A 13,589-nucleotide genomic window follows, 5' to 3' on the forward strand; every position below is an offset into this window, starting at 1 on the left:
CGAATATTTTCTTCACATGTGACTGTGATTGGTCAATTTTTATGGCTTACGACTCGTGATACCGACTAATAGCTTATTGTAGAAAGCTCATAAAGGTAAGATCAAGGTTCAGTCACATTCGACAATGACTTTAGTCGCTCAGTGAGCAATCGTAATTAGAGAGAAGAAGAAAAAACGATGAACTGTGCGAGAAGTTTAAAGCTGCACTCAGAAACATCGCACGGATGCAGCCAGATATAATTTTATCTTTGTTTAACATTTGTTAAACAATGATACTTGGAAAAAAATTATATGTGGGTGTATAGTGTATGAATGAAAAGTGCATTAATGAGGTTGTTTTTCGGTGTAGCTAGTGCAAAAGTCTCAGCAATCTTAAGGCTTGTTTTCTATTTCTGCACTGGAACGTTCCTTTTTGCTTTCGCTAATTTTCAAACATCCATTTATTTCATCTTAAGTGTACACTAATTCAAGAAGTTTAGGAACAGAAAACAAATGGACGATTGGTTAAATTGCTCGAGTTGTACAATGGGGTGCATTAATGAGATTTTTTTCAGTGTAGAAACTTCAGTAATTTAACCAATTGTGTGTTGCCATTGGCTTTGCGAGTTCGTCTGATTGGCTAAGGTGCAGCTTTTTGACGTTGGAAATGCTGGAATCTGGACTTGCAGATTCCAGCTTCTTGTTACAGGGGTAAATAAGTAAGGTTATGTTTGATGTATACACATTTTTTAATATATAACTGAAAATTTATAAAATATATATTTCAATATTCTATATATGCAACATTAACTATAGATTTTCAGTATTCGCAATAAATATTGGAACATTGCCTCAATGAAATTGTCCTTGACACTCGATGCTCGACGCTCTCCCAATTCCCATGTGCTTCCATGTAAAGGCGCCTATGGCTTCCGCTGGCTTCTGCGTCAAGAAGCTGCGCCAAGCTGCGCAATAAGCACTGCGCAATTCGACGCTCGACGCACGACGCTTGCATGTAACTGTACCTTAAGGTATATACAGCTGTATTTTGTAAATATGGAAGAAAAATTATTTCCACATTATTTTTGAGGAAAACGGCAAATAAGAAAAATATTATTCATAATGAAGATACAAAAATGGGAAGATTTGGATGTACGATTGAGTGATCCTGTGTTGAAAACGCTTAAACAGTTGAGATTTTTCAATATGACACCGGTTCAGGTAATGTGCTAATATGGTAATACATGGTAAAATTTGATAAAACATGGTACATTGAATGTTACAAAAGATTATATATACATTTTTTTTACTCTTTATTTTACAATGACGTAACTTGTATTACGTATTATATATTGTGTATTGTATTTATAGGCAGCTTGCATACCATTATTATTGAATGGTAAAGACGTTGCGGTAGAAGCAGTTACTGGCAGTGGCAAGACACTCGCTTTTCTTATTCCTTTATTGGAGATATTACAAGTAACCTTTCATACGTTATGCTCATTATCTTAAATCTTTGAATCACTTTATTTAATACTTTTAGAATATAATAACAATATACTTTTTCAAATTTTGTACAATTTATTATTGACTTGGTAAAATTGGTGTGTATTTTAAAAAAATTACTTGTATTAAAATAGTACAGATGAAAGATTCGTCAATCTTATATCGACTTGGCCAATTATCCAACATATCCACCTCCAATTTTGACAAAATTTGATTTCATTCGACACATTTTCGCATGAAACGAATAAACAGAAAATGTGTCATTTTATCAAAATTGAAGGTGGCGAGGATAACGATGGTCTGGATGACGACCAAAAAGTTATTACATGAAAATGTATGTATAGAAACGAAGTGAAAAATGGAAGATTATGGAGACAGGAGCGATAATAGTCAGCCCTACGAGAGAACTGGCTACACAGATTAGTGAAATTTTAGGAGAGTTTTTGAAAGAAATTCCATCATTGAAACAAGTGTTACTAGTCGGTGGCGTGACGCTTAAAAAAGATGTAGAGACGTTGAAGAAAGGTGCGAATATTATTGTTGCCACACCTGGTAGATTAGAAGACGTTTTGTCTAATCGTAATTCTATCGGTTTGAATTTGTGTGTAAAATCTTTGGTAATTAGCTCATCATCTTGTTAACAATTTCACTTATAGCAAGAGAATTTGCTCAATTATTAAAACCAAGTGTATTCTTATTTTTAGGAATTTTTTGTGTTGGACGAGGCAGATAGATTACTAGACTTGGGATTCTCTGTGACTTTGGATAGTATTTTAAGCTATTTGCCACGTCTTAGAAGAACAGGATTATTTTCTGCAACACAGACGAAACAAGTACAACAATTGATTAGGGCGGGACTAAGAAATCCAGCGTTGATCGTTGTGAAAGAAAAATCTAATATCTCCACGCCTATAAACTTAAAAAATAATTTCACAATTGTCCAACCTGAATACAAGTTGCCAGTAATGATAGATTTTATACGCTCGATAGGATTTGAAACAAAGTATATGATATTTCTACCTACTTGCGCGTGCGTGGATTATTTCAGTCGAGTTATACAAGCGTAAGGGCACACACACACACACACACACACACACACATATATATATATATATATATATGTGTGTGTGTGTGTGTGTATGTATATGATTGATTTTATCATCTAAAATATCTTCTACTTTTCGTTGTGACATTTTATTTCTTTTTATTAAATAATTTTTTTCTTATAAATTTTCTCATGTTAAATATATATATGTGCATACATTTACAGAGTATTACCATCGATAAACGTACTTGCTCTACACGGTAAAATGAAAAGCAAGAGATATAAAGTGTTTGATAAATTTCGAAGTGCCCAAAGTGGCATTTTAATTTGCACAGATGTAATGGCTCGTGGAATCGATATATCGGAAATAGATTGGGTATTGCAGTATGATCCTCCCTGTGTGGCTAGTAGTTTTGTACATAGGTAACGTACAACACTTACGTTACGTTACGTTACGTTGATATCTGAAAATTTGTTGTCTGATACGTAACTTTATCATATAGATGTGGTAGAACCGCTAGGATCGGCAATGAAGGAAACGCGTTGCTGTTTCTTCTAGAAACGGAGAGTGCGTATGTAGATTTCATTAAAAGAAATCAAAAAGTCGAATTGCATCAAATGGAAAGGGAATTGGACAAGGATACTGTCGACGAATGCTTACAGTGCATGAGGCAGATGCAACAAAAGGATCGACTTGTGTTTGACAAAGCTAACCGTGCCTTTGTTTCATACGTGCAGGCATATAGCAAACACGAGTGTAATTTAATTCTTCAGTTGAAAGATATCGATTTGGGAAAGTTGGCTATGGGTTTTGGTCTTCTGAGAATGCCAAAAATGCCAGAACTCAAAGGAAAGGACGTGTCATCTTTCGTTGGCCTTGAAATCGATATAAATACGATACCCTATGCGCACAAACAACGTGAATTGCGTAGAATTAAAAGGCTGAGCGAATATCGGAACACTGGCGTTTGGACGAGTAATCAGAACAGATGTAATCGCAAAAAGCAAACTGAATCTTGGTCCGAAAGTAAAAAGAGAAAACTCGAGAGACGAGAGAAACGAAGTAAACGAAAGGAAAGGAAGGAGTTGTTGAAACAACAGTTTTCAACAACTTGCAATAAGAGGAAGAGGAAGCGAATGAACGAGGAAGATATCGAGCAGTTGGCAAAAGATATAGCGTTAATTAAAAAATTTAAAAAGAGAAAGGTAACGGCGTTTCCGATTTTTTTCATATTAAAAAAAAAAACAAAAAGAGACCCTTAACTCTTCTCTCAACTTTTATACTTTTATATCGTTTTGTATAATACTCTTATTGTATAATTACAGATATCGCAAGAAGAATTTGATGCGGCTTTTCAAGTTTGAAAATGTTAGTCGTAATTTTACAAGACGTATTTAAGATACGTCGAAACTCTCATTCTTCACTTCTCTCACTTCTTTCAATGTACGTATTCTGTTAAAATATATGAAACTTGGTAACGTAAACACACACGGTATTTCCTTGCGTTTCCTTTCAGTCCCTACAATTCTTTACTAAATTTACATCGGTGCTTTTGCGCAAGTAAATCAGATATTAGAAATAGTTGCGCTTGTTGAAAATGTGATAAATATTTATTTGCAGGAAATAAGGCTCTCAGAGGGGGAAATTTATTCATTTCTGCTGTATTATTAAAAATTCACCGAGTTTAAACGTGCTGCATGCTCGTTGCACGCATGTCGCTGGTAATTCTTATGTATAAAATCGTCTTTGTTTAAAGACGCGATGCGCGCGGCATCCCCACTACGCTACGGGCCCAGAATGACGCGGTAGAAGGGAGTGAAATCCCCCTCCCCACCCCCGGCGTACAGTACGTGTGTGTGTGTATGCGCGTATACGCGTATACGCGTATACATATACATACATTTTTTGAAAGGATGGGAGTGTGGCCCGCGCACAGTGCAGGCTGGTGCAGGTCTGTGTGTGCTTCGAAAATTATTAATACCGCTAGTCATCGAGTCACTTCGATTGGCTTTGACGCGCTTCGATGATTCACGTACATTCGTGTTGTACGTATGTCAAACGAGATAAGTTTACGTTAATGATAAGAGATTGTCTTACGATCGTTCTTTGGTCTCATGCTGGAAAATGGAGGAAGAAATGACAAATCGTCCAAAGTGGCTGTTGGAACTGGAAAATCGTAAGCGGAAGGTACGTGACATTTTAACGCGTAATACTTTGATAAGAAGCCGAGAGAGAGAGAGAGAGAGAGAGAGAAAGAAAGAAAGAAAGAAAGAAAGAAAGAAAGAAAGAAAGAAGCGTGTAAGGTGTAAATAAAATTAAGAATATTGTCTTTGCTTATAGCCACGTTTAGCGCACGAAGCTGGAGCTGGTGCACCATGTACAAACTGTAATTCCGCCTGTCCCGGTCTCGATCTTCATTTCTGGCGAAAAATTTGCAAGAACTGTAAATGTGGTCGAGACGATCACGACGTCGATGACGATGAATTTCCACAATTTGATTTGCTATTTGGACCAAGTGGAAAATTTAAAAAAAAGTCCATGTGTAAGTATATACGATTATTAATTTACAATTATGAATGCGTAATATTTATTTCCCGCTTTTCTGGCTCGCAGAGCATATTACAAAATTATACGTAAAAAAATAAAAATCATTTAACATCAATGACGACTTGCACTTTTTTTATCGTCATAAATTTGATAATAAATTCGTTTGAAGTAAAGTAATGTCAAAAATGATTCCCGTGATTCCTATTTCAATTTCTGAATAAACTCAAATCTTTATACATTTCACGTTTCTACTTTTTATATTGTATTTAAAAAATTGATCGTTAGGTTTGCAAGTAAATAATAAAAAAGCAAACGCTGGTGAAAGTACATTCGAATGGGTGCCGCCAGACACGACTAAAGAACTAGCTGTGGATTACATGAAAGCTTTGCCCATGGAAAAATTGCCGATCAAGGGATCCGTTGGTGCTGTTTTGAGAAGGCAATTGTTGCAGAAACAACTACCGCTTCACGATATTGATTATAAAGTTTGCGATCAACTTAGCGAACAAGAGCAGAAACAATTTGAAAGATATTTAGAGAACATAAAGAAATATGTAGGACAAGGCAAAGTGATGAAGGTAAGGTAATCGATTTCCGCGATTCGATCGTACATACAGCAATAATCCGCTCTCTTATCGATTAAAGATTACATATATCGTATATTTAACTGCAGGTCCTTTGAGCTTTTATTTGACTTTTTATTTGTTTCGTATATAATACAGTAGGCTGCGTTCTAACATATATTCGTACATACACCGTCGCTATTAAAAATCCATAGTTGACGTTACGTATACTGTATAGATTTTCAATACTGGCATGAAAGTGACCGAATGACATTTTGGAAATTGGAAGCACAGATATTACTGCGATTGATTTTCAGATGTTGGCTGCCCGCCCATTCGATCGTTCGCTCGTGACACCCGTCAATGCAACCGATATGCAAACGTGCAGCCCGCAACATAAATCTTGTATACCTTCCGTGCCTGCTGTTCAGTTACGTACGCCGAGTAGTTTTGCCACGATGAAAGATTCGTCGTACGCGAAGCATCCGTATGACACTCGAAATAAACGAGATGTTGCCGCAGTCACGAATAACAATGAGGTACAATCTAGTACAGAAGAGTACAATTGTACACTAGACAACGTGTCGTCGCTGTCAGCACGTTGCAGTAGCAATGTCGCCAGGTCGCAACCGATCGAAGGGAAATTGATATTGATTTCTGAAAATGAAAAAGCTACAAATGGCAAGATAATTAACTCTTCGATTCTCACGCATCTCGCTGAACAAGAAATTGTACCCGCTCGCGAAAAGCATACTTCTACGAGTTACGCGTCTTACGCTTTCGAGGCTCATCACGGAGAAACGCCGAACGACGACACGACGACGACCCGTCTGCACCCGTCTGTGCGTGCGTCTCTATCGCATCCGGAAGCTGCTAACGGCCGAAATGACGAAACGGCCTTTATCCATGCGGAATCTATGTTGGCGGATGCCCTTCTTCCGCCCAGTGCGATACACGCCAACGATATCGTCGGAAGCACCCTGGACGAGAAAGGATTGACGTTTATAAGAGAAAAGCTCGCCGACAAGTACAACATCGCGGACAATTCAGGAACGATGCAGCGTCGTACCTGCAGCGTCTCTAAATCGTATCCGCGACCGTTGGATCGCGCGACCGTTGGATCGCGCGACCGAAGTCAAGGACGAGTCAAGGATAATAATAATCCCGCGAGTATCGACAAGTACGTAGAGACAACGGCGGCTATTGTGGCGGCTGCTACTGAGAAGCAGCCCGCGGAAAGAGCGGAGATGAGCCTTTTTCAGCTTCCCTTTTCAGAAGCAGAGAGAAAGACGTGTAAACCTTCGTCTCGAGTAGTCGAATCGACCGATGTACTCGCCAGTATCAATAATCCGAATCAACGAAAGCCATGCGGTTCGTTATCGAACGATGATCCATCCAAAGTCACAATCGAGAGCACGGATCTATCGAGCGATCTCAATTCCATAGATCCCACCACATTGGTCCCACCACATTTACCGACGCAAACTCACGAGGATTCGCAAAATCCTATCGACGCTTTTGCGTCCAATCCGTTACAAATCGAATTGAATAGCTCGAGACTGAAATCGTCCGTCGTACATTCCGAACAGTTGCAAAACCAAGCGTTTCCCCACATCGTTGGAAATTTTAACGAACAATGCGACCAACAACAACAACGACGATACACGCCACTTACAGACTGCTTGAAAGATGCTATTGAAAATTTAAAGATAGACTCGACAAGAGTACAAAAGTGCGAAAAATGTCACGAGGATATACGTATCGATGACGTAATCGTAATCGCGGAGAAAGCTAATAACGCATCCTGGCATCCTGGCTGTTTCGTTTGTTCGGTATGTAACGAATTGTTGGTGGATCTTGTGTATTTTTATTACAAGAACAAGTTGTACTGCGGAAGGGACTTGGCCGCATTTCTAGGAATTCCCCGCTGTTTCGCCTGCGACGAGGTAAGCGATTTTTCCAAGCCTTAAAATGCTAACGATTGGTAATAATAACGATTTGACCAACCATTTCTGTTTGCTGCAGTTGATCTTTGTACGGGAATACACGGTTGCAGAGGGACACGATTATCACGTTAAACATTTTTGTTGCTGGGACTGTGATATGCCATTGGCTGGACAACAATATATTACCGAAAACGATCGACCATTGTGTCTTTCTTGTTATCAAAAATCATATGCAAAAACGTGCGCCGCTTGTAACGTAGTGATCGCTGCTGATCAACAAGGAGTAGCTATCAAAAATTTAAATTTTCATGCGACTCAAGTCTGCTTTTGCTGCTACAGCTGTAAGAAAAATTTACTCAACGGCAGAATGGCCATAAAGAAGGATAAATTGTTTTGCAGTAAAGAATGTATCGCAACATTTTTTCATTAAATTAATGTATAGTACATAAAAGTCCAGCTCTATTATTTTCTTCTTTTTGTAAAAGAAAAATACAGTTATGTAAATCCACTTAAAGACTGTAAGAAACATCAAGTATCGAAACATTAAGTGTGCCATTAATTATTAATAGAATTTATACAAGTTGGAAGTGTAATCATTAAAACTTCAAGTATCATAAATGTAATTTACGTATACATATGTTGTAATGATTAATAACAGAACGCACACACACACGTTTCATCATGTATTATGTTGTGCTCCGTGCATACGGGAAGAAATATTAGCTGCGTTCCATTCGGATGCTCACGCGCTATAAGCTTCATTCTATCTCTTCCTTCCAAATGTAACGAGCGATAAAGATAGAAGAAAGCTTAGAGCGTCCAAATGGAACGCAACAAGGGTGTAACGATATTTCATACATAACAAATACCTATATTGATTTATCAACACGATATGAGATTGTGAATCAGTAAATCAGTTTATTAATCATAAATCAAATTCTAATTTTGCTGCAACGTCGAAGATTAATAATTTTTCAATTGTATCTTAATTCGTCAAAGACAAGGAGTTACTCTGCACGTAGAAATACAAAAACCTCTCTCTCTCTCTCTCTTACGTTCTCCTTCAACTGTAGTAATTTGTTTTAATTTACCGATTTACATCAAAGTTGCATTTTGATTCTACCATTTGTTGTCAGAGAATAATAATAGGATTTGTGTGATCAATGATTTAAATGCAGAATTTCAGTTACGTATGTAATATGAGTTCAAGTTACATGTGTGGGTTTGAAAAACAAACTACAAATTATCATATATAAATTACGTATCTATTGTTATCTACATGCTATAGTTTAATTTCTAATATTTAAAAATATAGCGTTATTCCTTTCATTTAAGCAAGATATCTCAATCATTCGATAATATAAATAGTTTTTTATTTCATCTTAATTTTTTTCTTCTTATTACAGACACAATGAAATTTATCATCCATATCAGATAATATTAAATATTATACCAATTCTGAAAGAAATTTTTTTCGTACTATCAGCGATTTAGCTGACTAAGAATGAGTCAACAAAATAAAAATGAAGAAAAAGTTCTTTCCAAATGTCACTTCCAAATACCAATATAATTTATATGATGAACACGCAATATAGAAAAGAATCCACGATCATTACGGAAATTTAATACAAAGCATCTGACGCTATCGCACGCGTACATAGATATAAAATTGGCACTGTTCAATATTTAAATATATATATATATATATGCATGTATGTATGTATGTATGCATGTATGTATGATATATATATATATATATGCATGTATGTATGTATGTATGCATGTATGTATGTATGCATGCATGTATGTACGTACGTATGTACGTACGTACGTACGTACGCACGCACGCACGCACGCACGTACGCACGCACGCACGCACGCACGCACGCACGCACGCACGCACGCACGCACGCACGCACGCACGCACGCACGCACGCACGCACGCACGCACGCACGCACGCACGCACGCACGCACGCACGCACGCACGCACGCACGCACGCACGCACGCACGCACGCACGCACGCACGCACGCACGCACGCACGCACGCACGCACACACACACACACACACACACACACACACAGACGCACACATCACTTAACAATCATAAATTCGTGAATATCCGAACATTCTTTATTCCGAATCGCTATCAATGTCAACAACAGTTTGAATACGTTTAAATGTATTACGAGCCTCTCGATGTCGTGGCGGAGTATCCGGAGGTGTCTTTTTAACGTTTTCCATGTTTCTTCGTGCGCGAGTAATTCGGCCTAAAATAGAAATAAATTTAACATTGCGTAATGCTTATGATATAAGTCATATAAATTAACTATATCAAGTTTTATTAATATTAACCTTCAGATATTATGTTGGATGTGTCCAGTTCAGATACCTCTTTCATCTTTTCGTTCTTTTTTTTCACTCGTTTACATTTTTCCAACGTTGGTCTGCCAGTAATGCCATTCTCCTCTAACAATTGCTTTAGGCGCTTGATTTTTGCAGCATTACTCTTACAATCGGCCCAAAAGTCATCGTAAGATTTTATTTTCACACCAGCGACGCTTAAATATTTCTTCAGCTTCTGTATGTGTTTATCTTGTGGTTTCTGAAATAATTTAACATGTTAATTTTATGAAAAAATTTGTAACAGTTTGTACAGAATAGCGACTATTATAAGAATCGTCTACTAGACAAACCGCTCGCTGTACTTACAACGTTGCTTCGTCTTCTCTTTCTACCCTTCCTAGATCTCTCTTCCTTTTCAGAATCATTATCACTTGAACTTTTACTTAAAGATTCTCTCTCTGACAATTCTTCCTCCATTTCATTTTTAATTTTCGTTGTTTCGTTAGCTTTCTCTGTTACAGTTGCGTGCGTATCTTCGTCGGATATATGATCATTATTGTGATCAGCATTTTTTTTGGGAGAATATCTTGTACTTTTACCTCGTCCTCTTTTCGATTCGACCAAGCGATGTTCATTTGTCAATCTCTTTGTTGTTAGAGATTTTTTCATCTTCTTTTTTGTCCGTGGACTATAATCCTCATCTGAATTACTATTCTGGCTGTCCTCTGAATCGGAAGCTTTCAATTTACTGAAACTTGTCCGCGAGCTTCTCCTCTTCACCCTGCTCTTTTCCAATTTAATTTCCAGCGTGTCGGTGGCTCGTTGCGAATCAGACTTTACTCCTTCCGACGAACAGTCCAATTCCGACTCATTTGGTTCAGCTTTGACGATCACCGTTTTCGGCCGTGGTTTTGCATCTTTTTCCTTCTCACTATCAGAACTCGATTCTTCTTTATCACTCGCACATTCTACATAAAGTTCCAGTCCATCTACCACTTCTGTGTCCACAGTACATTTCTTTGTCTCTTGGTTGTTACGTGCTTGTTTCTTCATTCCAGCTTCCTTTTTAGCTATTAATTTCTCATCAATTTCTTTTTTAAATACCTCATTGTCCTCTGTTCCAACTTGATTATTTTCAGAAGTAGACACTACACTTGTACTTGTAGCAGACTTTTCACATGGATTATCCTTTTTAATATAAAAAGAAGAGAATTAGTGATACATATATATAGTATTCTATCCATTGAATACATATTAAATACATCTGAACAGTTTAATATTCAAGCTAATTTCAATGTCAAAACATCGACAGTTTATAAACGCTATAAAGTATATCAACAGTTGAAAAAAATTTGGTACGTTACGTAAGAAGGAAATTCAATAAATACAACAATTTTCGATATAAAAAAATCAATTGTCATAATTTTTGATGCGTTACACACACACAAATCAATATTACCTTCTTTTCAACAATTTCTTTCTTAATATTAATTTCTCCAGGGTTTTTATTCAGAACAATATTATTCTCATTTAAAAGGATCTCATTCCCATTTTCTTGCTTGGCATCCTGTTTGTCCTTATTCTTCTTGCCCATATTTGAATCGGATAGGAATATCTCTTGTACATTTTGCTCCTTCTCTGGATACAATATTGTTTTTTCCTCCTTAACATTACATGCATTTGTATCATTTTTGTCTAAAGTTTCAGAATCATCATTTTGCAATATTTTCAATTGTTCATTGAAAAGACTTTGGCGTTTCTTAGCAGGTAAATCTGTATCATCTTCAGAATCTTCTACTCGTAGTCTCTTCTTTGGTAATACGGTATCTACAGAATCAGATGATAATTGTAGTCTGTCCATATCTCCTTCCTCAGTTTCACTGCAATCAGATTCTACCATTTTATAACAATGATCTGAAACAATTGCACATTTCATTATTAAGTATGACAAAGATGGTGAATGAGTATGTGTGTGTAAAAAAAAACAATATAATTTAGCTGCTGTGTGTGTGTGTGTGTGTGTGTCATGTATGTTTGTAGTTAGAAAAACGTAGTATCTACAAATTTCTCAAAGATGAATATTAGAACTCACATTTTACTTTGATAAGAAGAAACGTTGAATTGTTCAACGCCGACAATTATATCGAAGAGATGTTATTTCAACAAATTACGACGCAATAACTTTTCTTAAACGTACGTAAGCGAGTTAAGGGGAAAATTATTTCTTGTCACTTATCGAAAACAAACGGTTTTGCTAAAAGGATTTATCACGGATAGATGATCAAATCATTGATATTTCGTACAAATAACGCATGACGCGTCTGTTGTTGCAAAAAATTATCAATAATTTTTAATTATAAATAATGCAACTTTATCACAAAATTTACGTAGATAATCGTCACAATTCACAATTGTTCACGATCGCGTACGTTTACGCGGCAAAATCCACACGTAATGGAGGATTCGTTCATTCGTTTTCTAGGGAGAAAAATATTGCTTGAAACATATAGCGCTTTCGACTGACGTGTGATATCTAACCCAACCCGAGCAGGGGTCAATGACGCCATCTGGAGCGTTCAACTACAACTTAAGCATACACCACCCACGGTAATGTATATAAATACTTTCCAGTGCTTCCAGTGCTACTCAGTGCTACTCCAACTCACTCCAACCAGGGCCTATAATCTCTTATGTAAATTTTGTAGACAGCGTTTGTGGCGTCCTCGCTGGACCACCCTAGGCCAAATGAAACTATTAAGCAATATCTGTCGGTAAAATGGTTGATAAATCTCGCATGGTACATACTGGTTCATGCTTTGTTTTCGTTACATGTGCAACCATGTGCAACGCAGAACGTGCGCGGATTTATATTTCAATATATTTCAAAAGTATTCAGCAGTGTTCAGCAGTGTTCAGCAGTGTTCAACAGTGTTCAGATTTTGTCCGGAAAGAAGAGAAAGAAGTAGTTCAGAGGCCTACCCGTACAACCTATTGATAAGGTAAGTGAATTTTATTATATAACCTAAAATAACGTAAAAGAAAAAAAAACCAAACCAATAACAATTGAGTTTAATAACAACTATTTATAAATATGAGAACTTGTTATTTGACTATTTAGAAATATGAGAAATTGTTGCGTCTCTGGATGTTCTTCGGGCTACAAAGCTCCTCGTCATGAGTTTCAGCGTGGGAATACAACGCCCTGATCCCGAGCAACCGGGTATGCCATTAAGGATGTTCTGGCGCGCGCGCCACACACACACACACACACACACACACACACACACACACACACACATATATGTAAAATACATATGTGTTTATCGCATAAACTAGGATTATTGCAATATTAATAAGTTAACTACTTTTTTTCTTACGCATACAATAAAATCAATTTTGTTAAAATCCTTTTTTTTAAAAAACAGCACCATTTTCATAATTTATAATTTTTTCCATTTATCCTAGTTTGCGATAAGCAGACATATCATGTATGTTACATATATGTAAAAGTAGAATACTTTCTACGTAAGCAATAAATTCAATTAGTAATGAAATAAATTAGCAATAAATCAATAAGCAATACGCAATAAATCAATTTACAATACAACTTGAACCAGAATTCTAGTCGCAGCTAGATCTTCATGCTTGTATTATT

General features: G+C 36.8%; 3 protein-coding genes across 9 annotated transcripts; 2 read left to right on the plus strand and 1 right to left on the minus strand.

Annotated features, from left to right (window-relative positions):
* Nucleotides 1-786: 786 nt before the first annotated feature.
* Nucleotides 787-4,656, plus strand: LOC105204685 (probable ATP-dependent RNA helicase DDX55 homolog). Of its 6 annotated transcripts, none has more exons than XR_005574414.1 (8): nt 787-1,200; nt 1,351-1,458; nt 1,830-2,102; nt 2,190-2,515; nt 2,756-2,953; nt 3,034-3,736; nt 3,857-3,974; nt 4,152-4,656. XR_005574414.1 is itself a non-coding variant. In XM_026132158.2 (7 exons), exons 1-7 carry the CDS (start codon nt 1,102-1,104, stop codon nt 3,893-3,895), a joined length of 1,779 nt encoding a protein of 592 aa, XP_025987943.1. In that variant the 3' UTR covers nt 3,896-4,019. The 6 variants fall into 6 exon arrangements, 1 of the variants encoding a protein (XP_025987943.1); XR_005574415.1 differs by having other exon boundaries at nt 788-1,200; nt 2,190-2,488; XR_003268376.2 differs by having other exon boundaries at nt 1,102-1,200; nt 2,190-2,548.
* LOC105204683 (PDZ and LIM domain protein 5) lies at nt 4,533-8,519 on the plus strand. The gene is made up of 5 exons (XM_026132157.2): nt 4,533-4,718; nt 4,872-5,073; nt 5,364-5,656; nt 5,959-7,587; nt 7,667-8,519. The coding sequence occupies exons 1-5, from the start codon at nt 4,656-4,658 to the stop codon at nt 8,015-8,017; spliced, it is 2,538 nt and encodes an 845-aa protein (XP_025987942.1). The 5' UTR covers nt 4,533-4,655; the 3' UTR covers nt 8,018-8,519.
* A 1,180-nt stretch (nt 8,520-9,699) lies between these two features.
* On the minus strand, nt 9,700-12,496 carry LOC105198125 (cylicin-1). 2 transcript variants are annotated; one of them, XM_011164779.3, is made up of 5 exons: nt 12,027-12,496; nt 11,394-11,848; nt 10,301-11,122; nt 9,944-10,193; nt 9,700-9,858 (listed from the first exon to the last, which is right to left on the minus strand). In XM_011164779.3, the coding sequence occupies exons 2-5, from the start codon at nt 11,832-11,834 to the stop codon at nt 9,722-9,724; spliced, it is 1,650 nt and encodes a 549-aa protein (XP_011163081.1). In that variant the 5' UTR covers nt 11,835-11,848; nt 12,027-12,496; the 3' UTR covers nt 9,700-9,721. The 2 variants fall into 2 exon arrangements, with proteins under 2 accessions (XP_011163081.1, XP_011163085.1); XM_011164783.3 differs by having other exon boundaries at nt 11,394-11,814; nt 12,027-12,457.
* Between the last annotated feature and the right edge of the window lie 1,093 nt (nt 12,497-13,589).

The sequence above is a fragment of the Solenopsis invicta genome, chromosome 3 (genome assembly GCF_016802725.1).
Source record: "Solenopsis invicta isolate M01_SB chromosome 3, UNIL_Sinv_3.0, whole genome shotgun sequence".
NCBI lineage: Eukaryota > Metazoa > Arthropoda > Insecta > Hymenoptera > Formicidae > Solenopsis > Solenopsis invicta.

Excerpts from the sequence above, each read along its gene's own strand:
- LOC105198125 (XM_011164779.3), bottom strand. The coding sequence starts at position 11,834 with ATGGTAGAATCTGATTGCAGTGAAACTGAGGAAGGAGATATGGACAGA. Across the intron at positions 11,123-11,393 it reads AAGAAATTGTTGAAAAGAAG|GATAATCCATGTGAAAAGTC; the intron begins GTAATATTGATT and ends TATATTAAAAAG. Across the intron at positions 10,194-10,300 it reads AGAGAAGACGAAGCAACGTT|AAACCACAAGATAAACACAT; the intron begins GTAAGTACAGCG and ends AAATTATTTCAG.
- LOC105204683 (XM_026132157.2), top strand. The coding sequence starts at position 4,656 with ATGGAGGAAGAAATGACAAATCGTCCAAAGTGGCTGTTGGAACTGGAA. Across the intron at positions 5,074-5,363 it reads ATTTAAAAAAAAGTCCATGT|GTTTGCAAGTAAATAATAAA; the intron begins GTAAGTATATAC and ends ATTGATCGTTAG. Across the intron at positions 5,657-5,958 it reads GACAAGGCAAAGTGATGAAG|ATGTTGGCTGCCCGCCCATT; the intron begins GTAAGGTAATCG and ends ATTGATTTTCAG.
- LOC105204685 (XM_026132158.2), top strand. The coding sequence starts at position 1,102 with ATGAAGATACAAAAATGGGAAGATTTGGATGTACGATTGAGTGATCCT. Across the intron at positions 1,459-1,829 it reads CTTTATTGGAGATATTACAA|AAACGAAGTGAAAAATGGAA; the intron begins GTAACCTTTCAT and ends ATGTATGTATAG. Across the intron at positions 2,549-2,755 it reads TTCAGTCGAGTTATACAAGC|AGTATTACCATCGATAAACG; the intron begins GTAAGGGCACAC and ends ATACATTTACAG.